We start from the raw sequence: 18,085 nt of genomic DNA on the forward strand, positions 1-18,085 counted from the left end.
AGGAGATGAGGGTGCATTTGGTGACAGCATGAGGTGCTTACCGAAATTTCAAACAGGGATGCCCAGTACACATTTCTGTATGAATCAGCTGGGGTATATCACATGTTCTCTAGTATTGTATTTACCATTTCATGTGCATTTTGTATCTGACCATATTTTTTTATTTCTTTTTTAAAATTTCGATTCCAATATAGTTAACATACAGTGTTATATTAGTTTCAGGTGTCCAATATAGTGACTCAAGTCCCATACGAGCACCTGGTGCTCATCACAACGAGTGCACTCCTTAATCCTCATCACCTGTTTCATACATCGCCCCATGCAACTCCCCTCTAGTACCAAGTTTTGTTTTGTTTAATTCCTTGAGTGAAGAAGAGGTACTGTGTTACAATTCTTCGAGCTCACCACAGGCCAAGCACAGTACATTGTGTATAGTGGGAGCTCAGTAAAGATTTGTTTCTTGAAAAATTGACTGACTGACTGATTGCTATGGACTGACTCTAATACATACTAAGCAAGGGTGGATAAAGTTTGCCTGCGAAGGCTTTATAGAGGTTTTATGTGGGAAGGTTAGAAGAGCAGCAGCATAGCAAATTTATGTAAACCTTCTACCCTAAGTATTTTTTAGGTGTACCCTAAATACTTGGTATCCTGGAAATTCTTATTTATATATTTCTGAGAACAAAGATTGTCTTATTTTGTACTCCATTTTATCCCCAGTTAATTTCATGGTATATAGTAGGTATTTAATAAATATTTGTTGAAATAAATGTACAAATTATAATCACCAAGTCATAGTTTATGTATCACAATCACTAGGTTATAGTTTATGTAAACAGTTATATACACAGTTTATATACCACAATTGTAAATTATGAAAGTCCATATTTAATAACAGTTACATTAAATAATAGATGGAGTTTATGTAATTTTTACCATCCAATAATCACAAAGTATCTTTGTTTGCTATCTTTGTGATATATTTGTAGTTGGAGTCTGTCCCTTTATATCTGAGCAATTCTTCCTCCATCTGCTAGTGATGCCAGATGGAGGAGAGGCAGGGAGACCAAGAGATTAATGAAGCAACTCATCAAGTTGTGTGAAAGGCAAAAATATATAAGAAAATCAAATCTGTTGAAATGCCCTTTCCAAAGAGTGATGGTTGCATATTGTATAAGTTTAAAGTTTCTGGAGGAAAAAAAATAGAGAAAACTTCTGGAAGATAAAAGTGTTAATGACTTGTAAAGATGTCCATTTTGGAAATACGCAGGGTATCATCTTCCCAGTGTATATGTTACACCCTGGTAGCAAAGGACATTAACTCTTTCTGACCATAAGGGTGAAATTAACTACACAAGGGAGTACAGAGTCCATTAGTGGAAATGCTTCCCCAAGGCTCTTAGTTGGTGATAGACTCAGACACCATGAAATAAGGGTGCAAGCTAATTTTTTCAAAGAAAAGTCAGTACTTCAAAACAGGGAGATTGTCTGTGATTTATAGGAGGAAGGAAAAGGCAAAATCAGGTGAACTCTGCTGGATCTTGCAATTCTTTGGAAAGTAGTAGTAAAAATGGTGGGGTGGGAGGGATCCCATACACAATATTTTAGGATAGTATCAGACCTTGGCCAGTGGGGGATAAAAGAGAAAAAGTCCCTCAAACAGTGCTGTCATGCAATAAGCTATATAATACAACTCACCAGACAAAATATATTCTAGTAGAAATGAATTCATTTAAGATGGCAGTAATTCAGTCCAAATAAATATCACTAATAAAGTAATCATGCAATCATATTCATCAGAATTAGAAAATTCCTCTCTCTAAAGAAAACTCCTATTGGCTTAGCTCTTTCTGAGGCAAATACCATGTAGATGTATAGTCGACAGTCAAATCCTCCCTGAGCTTAACATTACTCTTCTTTACACTCAAGTTCTCAAGGTCAATTTTTTGTTTTTGTTTAAAATTATACCAATCTTAGTAAGAATTCTGAGTTCAAATTCTTTATTAAACCTGGCTGAGCGGGCAGAATTTAAGATTTTTGAAATGCAAACAATATTATTTAGTAAAAGTCACAACCAGGTCAGACCAGAAAAGAGATATAGAGGGGGGAAAGGCACAGAGTTAATTTATAGTATTAGGGCTTTCTTGCTGGATATTTTAGGAACACATGATTGCTTTTTGCAGGAATTAAAGTCATTGTGAATGGTCTGTACTCAATTCATTCATTCCTTCATTCGCTTGTTTACTCAACAAACTTTTAAGGGCTCACTATGTATCAATCATCATGCTAATTATTAAATATATATAACTTAGATCTTAAGTTTCCATATCTGTATAAAGATTAGAAAGGAATTCTCCTTGTGATGATTGGTTAAAGAGAATACCTAAGGGTACTCTCTTTAGAGCACCCATACTCAAGAGGTGAGTATGGCTATGCATGTACTCAAAACATTTTATCTGCTCCCCAGAATTTCCCAAAGCCCCTATGTTAGGCAATCCATGTGAAAAGTTCTGGAAAAAAGGCTATAAGCAGATGTGACATATATCATTTTAGAGCCAAGGCATTTAGAACTGTTGGACTACCTTCTTTCCACCATGTTCTCTTTCTTGCTGTAACAGACTTGGAGGCCATGTGTAACAGATGCTGAAGCTATAAAATGGTGGCACCTTTCTCAGTCCCACTGGACACGTAGTTTCAGTGAGAAATGAACTAAGTTGGGCTAAGCTGCTGAAATTTGAGCATCTGTTACCATAGCCTATTTCTGGCTGTTAATCAGAGATTATCCTGAAATGATAAAGGCAGTGTTGATATGAAATATAGAAGTTGTTAAATATCAATTCAAACATTTCTTGACTTCTGGAAACCATGTATATCAATTCTGAGGTATTGTAAATTAAAAAAATTTAACATTCAGTTCTTGCCTGGTTGGTGACCACCTCGATTCATGAGATAAACGAAGGTTCTGCAGCTCCAATAGTGACATTTTCTCATGAATTCTCTCCTTCCTCTTCAAGAGAGTGCTAGTTTTCCAGGCTACAGGAAAATCTATAGTGAAGATAATGAAGCTTAAGGTCAGTATCCCTTGTTTTATAGGCCCTTTCTGAGGTTTTCTGCCTGACTTCATATCTGTGATTTCAATAGTTTTTCTAAAAAAGGACCCTTACAAGTTGAATAAGCTTCAAGCCTCACAAAAGTCTGAATCCAGCCCTACTGAGGCACTCATACTACAATCTCTTACCTGGAACTAGGCATTGTCTTTTTTCACCACCTATTTATCACACTCTCCAAAAGTAAATTAGATAAAAAATCCTTCTTTCCTCGAGGCCTGGGAAATTATGTATATTCTCCCCTTTAGGCAAATTAAATCCAAGAGAAGTTTCCTTTGGCTGAGTGTCTGAGCCACTGCTTTTCCCATCTTTAGTCATTTTTAGCAGCTCTCATTGACATAGGCACCTTTGTATTTATGTACATATGGAAACACATGCACATATCCACAGACTTAGGAGTACACACAGAAAGTACATTTTATGATGTGCTGTGTTTTTCCATGTATTAAGAAAACTTTGTAATAGAGACCTTTATTACACATCAATATTAGGTGAATGAAGCCAATATCTACAGATTCTGACACGCAAGTCAGCCATTTTCATGAGGTCCAGCGCATGTCACAGGTCACATGTTATAATCTGAGATAAATTAGCTAAAACAATTAAAAACCTATTCTGGTGTTTTTTTGAAGCTCTAAGTCTCTGGCCCTTCAAATAGAAGAAAGCCAATGTCAGTGTGATAAGCAGTGGCTTTCCTCTTTCCCAAAGTACTTTACTTTGTGAATCATGAGGTTTGTGGCCTGGTAGTGGTTGACATTTTCATAGGCGGCCTGACAGTAATCTGTATTCTGGCTAGCAGAAGAGTAGCAGGAGGGGAGACAAGAGGCCAGGAAAAGTATAGTTAATAATTATGCATGCAGGTAGTGTGTTAGGAACTCTTTCCAAAGCTATGATAAAGTACTTCATTCTTTATTTAAACTCTCATAATCACTCTTCTTCTTTATCTAAAGAACCACATTTTTAGAAGAAGCAAAATTCTAAAAAAAAGTCGGCTTTCAAGTTTGTTTTTTTTTTTCCCTCCCTCTAAATGTGGGAAAGAAGGGAGAGTAGGAGGTTTTTGAAATTACTATAAATGGGGCTTTTAACCTAAAAGTTGATTCCTCAGCAGAACAGTTGAGATAGTTAATTCAAAGAATAAAGCAAAAGAGTGTTTTCTTGAAATTTCAGTGCTACTAAATGCCTTAACTCAGCTTTATCAGTCTATAAAATATATTCATTAATCTGTTGTCCCTACACAGGTCAGAAAATTTTATAGAAACAAATATTTTAAGAGGTAATCCTTTGCTCTTGAAACTATGCCAAGGACTAAATAGTTTACACAGAAAATTAAAAATATCCTTCTTTCTTGACTTTTTTTTAGCACTGGGATAAAAAATAAAATACAGGGAATCTACAGTCAAATAGATGTAACATTATGTAATTAATTTGATGTAATGCTATGTAATAAGTATTATAATGGAGGCATGCACAGAAACAATGTGAAAAAACTCTTAGAGTATGCCCCTTGACTCTAGAAGATCATTCAGAAATTCTGCAAGCAGAAAAAGGGATAATAGCACACCAGGCAGAGGAATTTGAGAATTGTGACCAGTCTGATATTTGGAAAATTAGAATTGGGAGTTCTGAAGGCAGGAAAGAGCTAAAAAGGTAGGAACCAGCAAAATCATTAAGGATTTTTTTTTTTTTCCTACTGAGAAGGATTTTGACTTTATCCTATAGGAATGGGGACCCAACCAAAGAGTAGATTTGCATTTTAGAAAAATATGCATGATAGGTTTGAGGAAAGAAATAATAAGAACTAAAGTAAACACTGCCATTGGAGATTCAGAAAAGGAGAGTTTCAAAAGCAGAAATAAAAAGATGGACACATTCTGATTATATAAGATGTAAAGTAAAGAGGGATGTTAGGGATGACCCTTGGGATAGGTTCTGAAAGGAAAGTCAATGGTTTTAATTTGTAGCATGTTGAATCAGAGTGCTCTATGGGGGCATGTGCAGTTAGATGATTAGAAATGGATTTGGCGTTCAGGAGAGATGCTGTTAGGACCTGCTAAAATATAGGTGATGTCATAAACTATGGTCCTGCATACTGTCAATCAGGAAACATATATAGACTGAGAAGGTTGTAGGTGGAAGCATGAGTAACACCAACATTTAAGGAAAAAGCAATGGGAAACCCTCCCAGAAAGGTCAGAAGGGTAGGGAAGAATATGAAGACTAGCACATGTTGTCATGGAAGCTGAGGTGAAAAACAGGTGTCAAAGAGGGAAAAATCAATAGTATCCAAGCTTCCACAAATTAAAAAAACAAACAACAAACAAACAAACAAAAACCCCTGAAAGATGTTGATTTGATTTAGCCAATAGGAAATTATTAGTGTTTTTGGTGAAGGTGTTTTTATCGGAGTGTCATGGGAGGGTATGGAAGTTTGATTTTACAGGATTGATATGTAAAACATAGGAGAGAATGTTTGTGCATTTAAATGACTTGAATTGCCTAAGATGTATATTTAGAAGACAAGGAATCAGTAAAGGTGACAAAAGGAACATACGGAAAACTAGAGCAAAGAGAGAATAATTATTCAATCATTTCCACATACACATTTACAATAATTTTTTTTTAAATATAAGCAGTTTTTCTGTTCTTTTTTGCATGTAGGCTTTACAAGGGGTCTTTCAACTCAGTTACCCCAGGGAACACTCACTAAATCACAGCTGAATAAGACGTCAGTGAATGATCGCTGAGGACCACATATGGTGTATAGGACTCTGCCAGAGACAGCTGGGAGTGGAAAGATGGTGACACACATTTCTGACCCCAAGGATTTTATAAACTGGGGAAATTAAACGAGTAGACAGATTACCGGAATACAAGGTAGGATGAGTGTCACGGGGCTGTACACTCAAACCACCATGACTGACTTTTAATTGTGCCTTTTGATTATCTGCTTCTGATGTATCTCCTTCCAATTTCCCCCAAAAGTTAAAAAAAAAATCACAGCACTGAAGATGACTGATAGCAATCATTTATTAATATAAATATGAATTAATATAATTATTAAAACAATCATTATAATAATTTAGCACTTCTTACGGCTCTGGCACTGATCTGGGTCATTAAGACAAAAAGCCTATTGTGTCAGTTACAGAAATAATTATTTATATTTGAAAATTAAGATTTATTGAGATGAACTAAGGGTATAAGAATTCTTATAATTCTTACATTATTATTCTTACTGAGAACAGTGCTAGTGAGAGCACTAACTATACTCACTGGAAGGATATTAGGTAACTTATGAGTCAACAGGAGATCAAGGGCGATCAAACTCAGAAAATGGGTAGAAACCAAAGAAGCTAGGTAGCAAGAGTCTAGGCTGCGCAACGCCACAGAAATTATTATCTTTTGGACTGCTAACACTGGAAATTTGCTGCCATCATGAATGACTTAATTGTCTCTTTTTTCACTTTGGCAGGATTGAAAGTGCTAGCATGAACATCAAATGGCTCACTGTATGTCAGAAGCTGGGGTGAAACTTATTTGATTTTTCTAAAATTTGTGTTGGGACATGGGTCCATATCTCAAATCATGACTTGGCCAAAGGTTATTTCCTCAAAAAAGGGCATTCAGATGATGTAGAGACAAAAACAAACAAAAGAACTTGACAAACGTCCACCTACATTTCTTCTTCTGATACCAACACATATTTCCCCCCAAAGTGGTTCAATTCTAATGTAAGTATTCTTTAATACAATCAAAAAAAAGTATACATCCAAATCTCTAAGAAAAATAATTCAAAGTCTTATGGTTACTACATCCTACTTGGAACCCAGGATCTATATACAATGTCCATTATTCTTTAGTTCCCTTATGATATTACATTAATATTATACATATAAGGACTAGGGGAAACAGAGAGGAAGGAAAAGACATATTAAACTATGTAAATATATTTATGACACAACAATGAAACAATAGAGGTTGTGATTTTTGTTTTTGCATGTACAGTTGACCCTTGAACAACATGGGGGTTAGAGGTACCGACCCCCCAACATAGTCAAAAATCCACATATAACTTTCAACTCCCCAAAACGGAAATTCTAATAACCTACTATTGACTGGAAGCCTTACTGATAACATAAAGAGTTGATAATGTAAACAATTAATACATATTTCGTATGTAATATGTATTATATACTATATTCTTATGATTAAGCAAGCTAGAGAAAAGAAAACATTAAGAAAACCATAAGGAAAATACATTTGCAGTACTGTAAAAAATCTATGTATAAGTGGACCCACACAGTTGAAAACCATGTTGTTCAAGGGTCAACTGTATTTATGAGGCAGAGTTAGCATATATGATGATCTCCTATACCACATATCAGTGTACCTGTTGTCTTTAGTCAACACTTCACTAGAACAGGAGATTTCACCTGGTAGGTTTACCCAAACATTCCTTCTCAAGAAACGGGCTCTTGCTTATGAAGTGTTGCCGTAGTCTTCTGTTAACTTTAGCCCTACACATAGAACTAAGATGGCTGGAGCTCTATCCATACTCTCCCACACCCTATTTCTCCTTGATAGAAACTTGAGAAAAGGAAGTTTGGCAATTCCCAGCTTAACACGTGGGCAGGCACCTACAGAATCTAGGCAGCATGAAACAAAAAGAGGTCACACCATAGGAAAAATTCAGTAAGAACTTGTGGTACTGCTGCCATAGGAAACTAGTAGCTGCTTCTTCTGGAATGTTGATGCTACAAAAGAGGTTAACAACAATCTCTGTCTTACATATTTATTTCCATGTCTTGGGTATTGTGAATAATGCCGCAAAGAACACGGAGGTGTGGGTATCTCTTTGAGATAATGACTGATTTATTTATTTATTTTAAAGATTTTATTTATTTATTTGACAGAGATAGAGACAGCCAGCGAGAGAGGGAACACAAGCAGGGGGAGTGGGAAAGGAAGAAGCAGGCTCATAGCAGAGGAGCCTGATGTGGGGCTTGATCCCGTAACGCCGGGATCACGTCCTGAGCTGGAGGCAGACGCTTAACTGCTGTGCCACCCAGGTGCCCCTAATGACTGATTTATTGACTGATTAATTACCTAGAAGTGGAATTTCTGGATCATGTGGTAGTTCCATTTTTAATTTTTTGAGGAACCTCCATATTGTTCTCCATTCCCACCAATTTCCATTCCCTCTGACATTGCACAGGGTTCCCTTTTTTTCACATGTTTGTCAGCACCTGTTATCTCTTACTTTTTGATAATAGTTAATCTACCAGGCATAAGGTACTATCTAGCTGTAGTTTTTATATGCATTTCCCTGCTGATTACTGATGTTAAGTACCTCTTCATGTGTCTGTTGGCCACTTGTATGTTTTTTTTTTTTTTAAGATTTTATTTATTTATTTGACAGAGAGACAGCTAGCGAGAGAGGGAACACAAGTAGGGGGAGTGGGAGAGGAAGAAGCAGGCTCCCAGCGGAGGAGCCTGATGCAGGGCTCGATTCCAGGATGCCGGGATCATGCCCTGAGCTGAAGGCAGATGCTTAATGACTGAGCCACCCAGGCACCCTTGTTTTGTTTTTTTGAAAAGTATCTACTTAGGTCCTTTGCCCATTTTAATCAGATGACACGTACCCCCTGCTTTCCAAAAGTTTGTATTATGCCACTTTGCTTTTATAAAAGACTTATATTTCATTACTGGTCTTTGGATTTTCTACATCATGATTTTTTGATAAGTTATGCGTTTCTAGGAATATATCCATTTCTTCTAGGTTGTTCAATTTGTTGGTTTATTATTATTCACAGCACTGTTATTATACTTCGTATGTCTGTTGTCAGTTGTAATGTCTCCTCTTTTACTTATAACTTTATTCATTTGAGACCTTTATCTTTTCCTTAGTAAGCCTAGCTAAAGGTTTGTCAATTTTACCTTTTCAAAAAATCAACTCTTAGTTTCATTAATCTTTTCTATTGTTCTAGTCTCTATTTCAACTATTTTGCTCTAATCCTTATTAGTTCCTTTCTTCAGCTAACTTTGGGCTTAGTTTATTCTTATTTTTCTAGTTCTTTGATGTATAATGTTATGTCTTTTGACATCTTTTGAGATCTTTTCCCCCCTTTAATATAGGGTTATATAGCTATAACCTTTCCTCTTAGAGGAGCTTTGGTTTGTTATAGTTTGGTGTGTTATATTTCCATTTTCACTTATATCGAGATCTTTTTTTTATTTTCCTTTTCATTTCTTTTTTGATCCATTGGTTGTTCAGTTGTTCATTGTTTAATTTCCGTGTATTTGTGAATTTTACTCCTCTTTTAGTCCAGATTTCTAATTTCATGCCATTCTGTTTGGGAAAGATACATGATATGGCTTCTGTCTTCTTGAATTTGTTGAGACACGTTTTGTGGCCTTTCATATGACCTACCCTAGGCAATGTTCTGTGTGCACCAGAGAAGAATGTGTATTCAGCTGTTGTTCAATGGAATGTTCTATCTAAGTCTGCTAGGTCTGTTTTATCTCTAGTGTTGTTCAAATCTGCTGTTTCTTTATTGATGTTCTGTCTGGTGATTTTTCCATTGTTGTGAATTGCATATTAAAGTCCTCTACTATTATTGTTATTTATTTCTTCTTTCAGTTCTATTTGTATTTACTTTATAAATTTAGGTGCCCCAATGTTAGGTGAACAATTACTTACAATCATTATATTTTCTTGATGAATTGACCCTTTTATCATTATATAATGACCCACTTGTCTCTTGTGACCAATTTTAGCCTACCTACCCCTGCTCTCTTATGATTACCATTTGTTTGTAATATCTTTTCCCAACCATTCACTTTGAGGCTATGTGTATTCTTCAGGCTAAGGTGAATATCTTATAGACAGCAGTATCATTGGATCTTGTTTTTTTTATACATTCAGGCATTCTATTTCTTGATTACAGAATTTACTATATACACATTTAAAATAGTTATTGATAGATAAGACCTTACTATTGCCATTTTGTTAATTTTTTATTGACTATTTTGCAGCTCCTTACTTCCTCTCTTGCTGTCTTCCTTTTTTACTTCTTGTGGTGATATACTTTGATTCCTTTATCTTAACCTTTTTTGTATCTACTACAGGTTTTTCCCTTGTGGTTACCATGAGGTTTACATAAAATATCTTATAATTATAACATCCTATTTTAAGTTGATAACAACCTACCTTTAATAGCATACAGAAACTCTGCACTTTTACCTCTTTCTCCACTCACATTTTAGGTTATTGACGGTATAATTTATATTTTTATATTGTATAATAACAAATTATTGTAGTTAACAATAAATAGCCAAAATAGTAGAATAGTCAAGTAATAGGCAGAAAACTTTTATCTGAGAACATTTTTAGAGTCTCTTTCTAAGCTTGTCCTTATGTGATTACATGAATGAATGTATATTTGTATAATGGCCTCTTTTCTCCTGCTGTTATCCTGTTCATTTCCCATACCCCCCTCCATCAAATGACTTTGGATCAGCCTTGTTAGCCTCTGCAATTCCAAGATTCACTCCTGCTGGCAGACAAATATGCAACTTTAGGAACATTTTTCTTCAAAATACAATAAAAAGTATCAAAAAGATACCAGGTAAATCTTAAGAGAATGAGTCATTTCTCATTAGTTTATGAAATCTCTACTGCCTTTGTACATAAGTATCACTACCATGAACCGAATGCTTCTTGAGACATAGTAATGTCTTAAATGCTTTACATATATTATTTCATTCATAAATGAGGAAACTGAAATTCCTATTGAGCTTCAATAACTTTCTCTGGGTCAAAAAATTAATAAATTGACAAAGAATTTAAACCCAGCCCTTTCTGGTTCCAAAGGCTATGCTCTTAATCATTACACTCTATTATTATATAATCTGGACTAGTAGATTGAACATCGAAGACAAAATACAAACTTATTCTTGGTTCAAAAAAGAAAAAAAAAGTTGATAATTAACTTCTTTTAGTGTTCTAAGATGAGATGCTGCTGCTACAATCCCTGATACTGCTTTGAGCCTTTGGTGGCCACTGCTTCTCCTAAGGAAACTCTAGGAAGAAATGAAAAGAAAGCTTTTCTTCAGTCAGTATGTCATTATTCAAAGAAAGGGTCATCTTTTTGGCTCTAATACCCTTGTTTTCCATCACCCTTTTTTAGCGTAACCTGCTCTTATTTCTTCCTATTAACTTTGGCTTCGGTATAGCACTTTCTTTTTTAAGCAAATTCTGTGCTGGTATTTATATATTGTTTTCAATGGTGATTTATTTTGAAATAACTTCGGTATTATTAGCATGTGTAAACAAACTGAATCTGCAACAACACTTTAGAGTGGCTTTATTAGCATAGGAAAGTTATACTTCTTTATTTCAGAAGTGTGTTGTGCTTAAGATCTGTACGATATTAGAAGAGAGGACCTCGTACCCTTGCATGTATAAGGTCTAAAAAATTGCAAGCTCAACTACTTACGCCAAGGGTCGGTAAACTATGGCCCATGGGTCAAATCTGGCCAGCCTCCTCTTTTTGCAAATAGTTTTATTGGGACACAGTCACACTTTGTTTATATCTTATCTATGGCTTTCTTGTGTTATAGTAGTGCGAGTGAGTAGTTGCAAAAGAAACTGTGTGGTCCACAAAGCCTACAATTTTACTAACTAGTACTTAGTGAAAAAAGTTTGCTACCAGTAGACCTGAGTTTCCATATTTCCATTCTCAATGTTAGTTTCCTCACTATCCAGGAAAGCCAACAACACATACATTGGGATTTTGTAATGGCAGCACCCTTACTTTGGGTACCAAGTTCTCTGTTGATTAAACCACCATTAACTGCTGGCCTAACGTAGTCGATTGGGTTACAAAAACCTTAACATAATTGAATTTTCTTTGGATCAAGTAAGGAATAAAGTAGGTATTCTTGACCACACTACAAGCAGTGATTCAGGAACCTATGCTCTTTTCATCTTGTGGCTCGGCCATTTTTAGCATATGTTTACAAGATAGCGAAAGAAGAGAAAAAATCATGGAGGACACTGCATGGTACATACCTGAAGAGTTGGCAATCACTTTTACTCAGATTTCATTGGTCATAATTCAGTCCTGTGCTCCAATTAACTGTGCAAGGGAGGCTGGAAAATATAGACTAATTGTGTCCTGGAGAAATGGGATATAGGTTTGGTGAAAAGCCAGCCAGTCTCTGACACAGAGACCTTGCGCATATAGAATTTATAGGGCTTCGTAGTTAATAAGATGTGTGGTAAGAGAAAGAAATAAAAAAATATCTTTTAAACTTTTAATATAAACCATTTAGATGGTTATGAATCTATGGGAGTTTGGGAACATAGGTGAAACAATATTGGGAGGGAGGAAATAATAAACGGAAATAGTGAATTCCATTTTAACATATGATTTAAAAAGTATTTTAGGCCTTCAAAGGCTAGCACACATTGGAAATACAGGAGACATATTAATTCTAAAGATATAACCTAGAGATACAGATTTTTGATTCTTCAAAACATTAAGTGTCAGTAAGGTCATTAGATTGACCTGGGATAGAGCTTAAATAGAAAAAAAGAGTTATAAACAAAAAAATCACTGTGTGTAATATAATCTCTGCCTTAGTACAAAGTAACAGAAACACAGAGATAAGTAAAAAGTTTTTCCTTTAAGAAGCTCACAGTTGGATAGATAGAAATAATCAAGGACATTATGGATAACCTGTTGTGCAATAAAGCTTATAAAAGATAAATAGTATGGAATGGGAGAATAAAGGAAGGTCAACAAGCATTCAATAAAGTTATTAGCTGAATAAATAAATTATATTCAAATATATCACGCAAAATTCTATTTCTTGATGATATTTGTCTCTCCTCAAATCTTACATAAATAGGTGACAAATCCTCCTATAGCTCCATAAAGAAGACTTCTACCTCCATTACTACACACTTACCTTTATTAAGTGCTTACTGTGTGGAAGGCATTGTGTAGCTTTATGTGTTTTTTTCTCAGTTAAGCATCATAATAATACTATATGACAGGTATTATTCTTCTCATTAAATTCCCCAAAGAGATGTATTATTTCCAGATATGGAATGGAAAACTAGGGTAGCATAGAGACTATCTAACTTGTTGTAGGAACCTGTATCTGTCATGCTTTTTACCACCTCATAGTATCTCCCTTTGTTCTTTTTGAAAAATTATTAGAAATACCAATATGACTTACTCAATTAGTTATCTACAAATGAACAGGAAAGTGAGAGCTGGTGCCATGGAATTAAATAGACAGCTATTATTTTACCAAAATTAAGAAAACACTACAAGCATTTTTTTAGCAGTCCAGCATAGAAGCATAACTGAATAACTGCTGCTATAAAATACTTAATTCTTGAAAATTTACCATAAACTAATAAAATTAGAGAATTTCAAAAACAAACACTTAAGAACTTGGATATATAACTGATAGGTATTAAAAAGAGATTTTGAATGGCATTAGTTACATTGTATTAAGTGAGCATGTCATAATAATAGGCTTTTATTTTTCTAGACATATGAAAAAAAACTATTGAAAATTAACCTACACTTTACAGAGGAATTTTATATCTTCTTTATAGCTCTATTTTTCTAATTTTATACTATATGATTAAGTAGAATTAACATTAGATATAGTATCTCTGTATACTTTATAATCACAATTACCTAATTATGTGTCTTCTGTCTCTCTGTCTTTACTCTCTTCCCTCAAATGTATGCAAAAGGCAAATACATCAAAAGTAAATATACAAAAATCTTAAAATCTCCAAGAAGCCAAAATGAATGTTTACTTTCCATTTTATATTTTACATCTTCTGAATTTTTATAAGAGTATGAATCACTGATATAATGGTGAAACTTTTATTTTGAAATAAGAAATTCAGAAATTGTTTTAACAAAATAAACAGGAAATATAATTAAATATATGAAAGTAGGTAATGAAACTAATCAAAGTACACAGTGTCTTAAAAAAAGTCAGCAGCTGGGGCAGAAATTACTATGCTAAGATTGCCAGAGAAACTGAAAATAAGATTTTTACCCTTGGGATATGAAACAATATAAATAATGCCTTTGCGTTACCTCCTTCAATTAATGAAATAAGTTTTAAATGTCCCTTGGACATCTGGAAATATAAGGAAACTATTGGGGGTGCCAAGTTAACTTGATTTAAATTAAATTATGATCAACAAGAGAAACATTTTAATTATTTTTTATATTTTAGAAGATTTATATACGAATCCATCTTGTTACATAGAGTATTTCTTCTTTCATAGTATTATTTCAAAATCTTTTAATGAAACATATTAGCCATAATTCAAAATGACCACAGATGTAACCTGGTATTGGTTCATTTTGTCACTCCTCTGGGAACTTGAAAGTCTAAATTCGTTTTCATAATTGCAACTTTTGTTTTAGCATCTTGAAATCTTTCACAAGCTTTTTGAAAGGCAATCATATCAATAACAAATTTTTCTTCACAGTGTTTTTTATATGTTTCTTGAGCCCTAAAAAGAAAAAAAGGAAAGTAATAGAATGAGATACTTTTACATAACTAAAAGTGTAACAATCATTCAGATTGTTAATGATAAGTAGATGCTTTTAAAACAGACATACAAATGGGAAGAAATTAGAATTTCACTTATTGTATAGACTTTTATTATATCAATAATATCCATAATTTATTTAGTAATATTCATACTGGGCTAAGATTTCTTTTTTTTTTTTTTTAAGATTTTATTTATTTATTTGACAGACAGCCAGCAAGAGAGGGAACACAGCAGGGGAGTGGGAGAGGAAGAAGCAGGCTCCCAGCGGAGGAGCCCGATGTGGGACTCGATCCTGGAACACCGGGATCACGCCCTGAGCTGAAGGCAGACGCTTAACGACTGCCCTACCCGGCGCCCCTGGGCTAAGATTTCTATTGGCTGTAACAGAGTGCTCATAAACCCTGGTTTAGATTTCCAAAGAGGCATCTAAACCAGGCTATGCTAAGATTTTCAGAATTTTGGGGGTGCCTGGGTAGTTCAGTCGGTTAAGTATCTGCATTTGGCTCAGGTCATTAACCCTGGGGGCCTGGGATGGAGCCCTGCATCAGTCTCCCTGTTTAGCAGGGAGTCTGCTTCTCTCTCTCTCCCTCTGCCCTTCCCCCCTGCTTGTGTGCGCAGGCAGAGGGAGAAGGAGAAGCAGGCTCCCTGCTGAGCAAGGAGCCTGACTCGGGACTCCATCCCACAACCCTGGGATCATGACCTGAGCAGAAGGCAGACGCTTAACCAACTGAGTCACCCAGGTGTCCCTAAATAAAAAAAAAAAAAAAAAAAAAAAAGATTTGCAGAACTTTTACTTAAGCCTCACTAAATCCAAGTTTCTTCTAGTATTCTGTTATGGCCTGAACTGTGTCCCCACCTACAACCCCCAAATTCATGTTGAAGTCCTAACCTCCAGTACCTTAGAATATTACTGTATTTGGAGATAGGGTCTTTAAGAGGTAATTAAGTTTAAATTATATCATACAGATGGGTCCTAATCCAATATGAGTGGTGTCCTTATAAGATGAGGAGACACTACGATATGAACACATAGAACAATGGCCATGTTAGCACATAGAGAGAAGGCAGCCAGGGAAAAAGGCCTCAAATCCGAGAAACCAAATTTGACATACCTTGATCTTGGACTTTCAGCCTCCAAAACTGTGAGAAAATAAATTTCTGTTGTTTAAACCACCCAGTCTGTGGTATTTTGTTATGGCAGCCCCAGCAAACTAATATGGACTTTAAGTTAGAGAAAGGTGAGAACAAGTTTACCCTGTCAAACCTAGAAAATGTCATGGGGCTTACAAGACTTCACTCATTCATCCTCATTCATTCAATAATTATGTATTATAATGCGCCTAGATGTTGGAACCATAAAAATAAATATGACATAACAATGAGAGGCTTATAGAAAGTAGAGAAATAATGAATATATAAATAAAATATTATAGTGCCATAGTGAGAACACTGTGTAACAATACAAGGAAGGTATAATTAAAAAATTAGTAAATATTATCTGAAGAAGAGGGTAAGCCAAGACAAGAAAGACTCCAGATTTGAAATAATCCTTGAACTTAGTCTTAAAAGATGTATATTTTTCAGACAGAAAGTGGAAGGGAAAAATACTTTGTTCATGTATGTTTCTTTAAATAGCATGAACAGCTAAAATAAAGGCAAAGATGACAGCATGGCTTGGCATGCTCTGAAAAGTGACAACACTCTAATTTCTGGGACAGTGAAACAGATAACTCCGGAGAAAAAGACTTGGAGCAGATAATAGAACCCCTGATTTGTATTTAGATATACTCAGAAATCTGGACTTGAGCAGAAGAAAGGCCAAAGTCTAGAAAGTCTACAACTTACTGACTACGTGACTTTGGACAAGTTATTTCAGTTCTCTTTACCTCATTTTCTTCATTTTTAAAAAGGGGAGAATCCAACTCATGGGGTTTAGTAAAAGACTAAATGAGTTAATACATTTAAAATCCTTAGAACAGTGCCTGACATTTAATAATTCCTTTTACTGGATGGATAATAGTGGTATTCATCAGGATAGGAAATATAGGACGAGCAGCCAGCTGAAGAGAAATATTGGAATTCTCTTTTGGTAATATTGTGTTTAAGGAGCCCGGCTGTCCATGTGGTAATGCTCAGGGAGTTGACTAAGGAGAAGCAATGGCTTATGGATAAGAGAAAAGGTAGTAAAGCCATTCTGCTTGGGGCTGAGATGCAAGTCTGCAACTTACTGATTGTGTTATTTGAGACACGTTGTTTAAACTCTGTCTGAATCATTTTCTTCATCTTTAAGAAGGGACAATCTAATTCATAGGATTTAGTAAGGACTAAATAGTTAATACATTTAAAATCCTTAGAAGAATGCCTGACATTTAATAATCACTCAATGAAAATTAGCTATAACTATTTTAAGTCTGGATCTCTGGCAAGTAGATATATCTGGACATGTAGCAGAGTAGAAGTCATGGCAAAAGGGACTTCACCCATGTAGTTAATAGTATTAACTAAGTCTAAGAAATGTATTAAAATAGTCCTACAGATAACAATTATAAACTGTGGACAAAATATAAAACAAAACAAAGAACACAACAAAAAACAACAAAAACCCAAACTATTAAAAAGTATTAAAGAGTGAGAAATAACGATCTATTATGTTTATATATGCCAGGATCAAACAATTGGAAAATGAAATTAAGAAAGAATTCTATTTACTATAGCATCAAAAAAACCCCAAAAAAATACTTAGATGTAAGTCTAACAAAAGAAATACAAGGCTTATGAGTGAAAATAATGAACTACTGATGAAAAATTAAAGAAGATCTAAATTAATGGAAAGTTCTACCATTACAAAGATTGGGAGACAACATTTTCACGATGTTAATTCTCCCAAAATTTATCTATATATTCAGTGCAATCCCAATTAATATGCCAAGAGTCTTTTTGGTAGAAATTAACATTCAAATTTGTTTTATATATATAGAAGATTAAATTTAGATTAAGGTTTATTTTAAATGTATTAAATTGAGGTATTTTGAATTTATTAAAATTTGAATTCTATGGCAATGCAAAGGTCTTAGATTACTAACCAAAGCAATCTTGGGAAAGGAAGAACAAAGTTAGAGTTTGTATTTTCCTATTGCTGTGTAACACATTACCATAAATGTATTGGCTTACAACAACCACCACTTTACTATTTCATAGTTTTCATGGGTCAAAACTCCAGGCACAGCAAGGATCAGCTGGGTTTACTGCTTTGGTTGTCACAAGGCTGAAATCAAGGTGTCAGCCAGGGCTTTGGTTCCTTTTTTCCCCCTAAGATTTATTTATTCACTCTAGAGAGAAAGCGTGCACAGGGAGGAGCAGACAGGAACTTCAGCAG

At 34.8% G+C, this 18,085-nt stretch overlaps 1 protein-coding gene across 1 annotated transcript in view; it reads right to left on the minus strand.

The window, feature by feature from the left end:
- Nucleotides 1–13,738: 13,738 nt before the first annotated feature.
- LRRIQ3 (leucine rich repeats and IQ motif containing 3) overlaps nucleotides 13,739–18,085 on the minus strand; it is a 172,677-nt gene continuing 168,330 nt past the window's right edge. Inside the window, exon 8 of the mRNA XM_045802018.2 lies at nucleotides 13,739–14,667. Within this exon, the coding sequence (XP_045657974.2) occupies nucleotides 14,511–14,667 (157 nt within the window). The 3' untranslated portion in view covers nucleotides 13,739–14,510. The remainder of the gene's footprint in view (nucleotides 14,668–18,085) is intronic.

This window comes from Ursus americanus, chromosome 12 (assembly GCF_024610735.1).
Source record: "Ursus americanus isolate L20-20 chromosome 12, mUrsAme1.1.p, whole genome shotgun sequence".
NCBI classification, from domain to species: Eukaryota; Metazoa; Chordata; class Mammalia; order Carnivora; family Ursidae; genus Ursus; species Ursus americanus.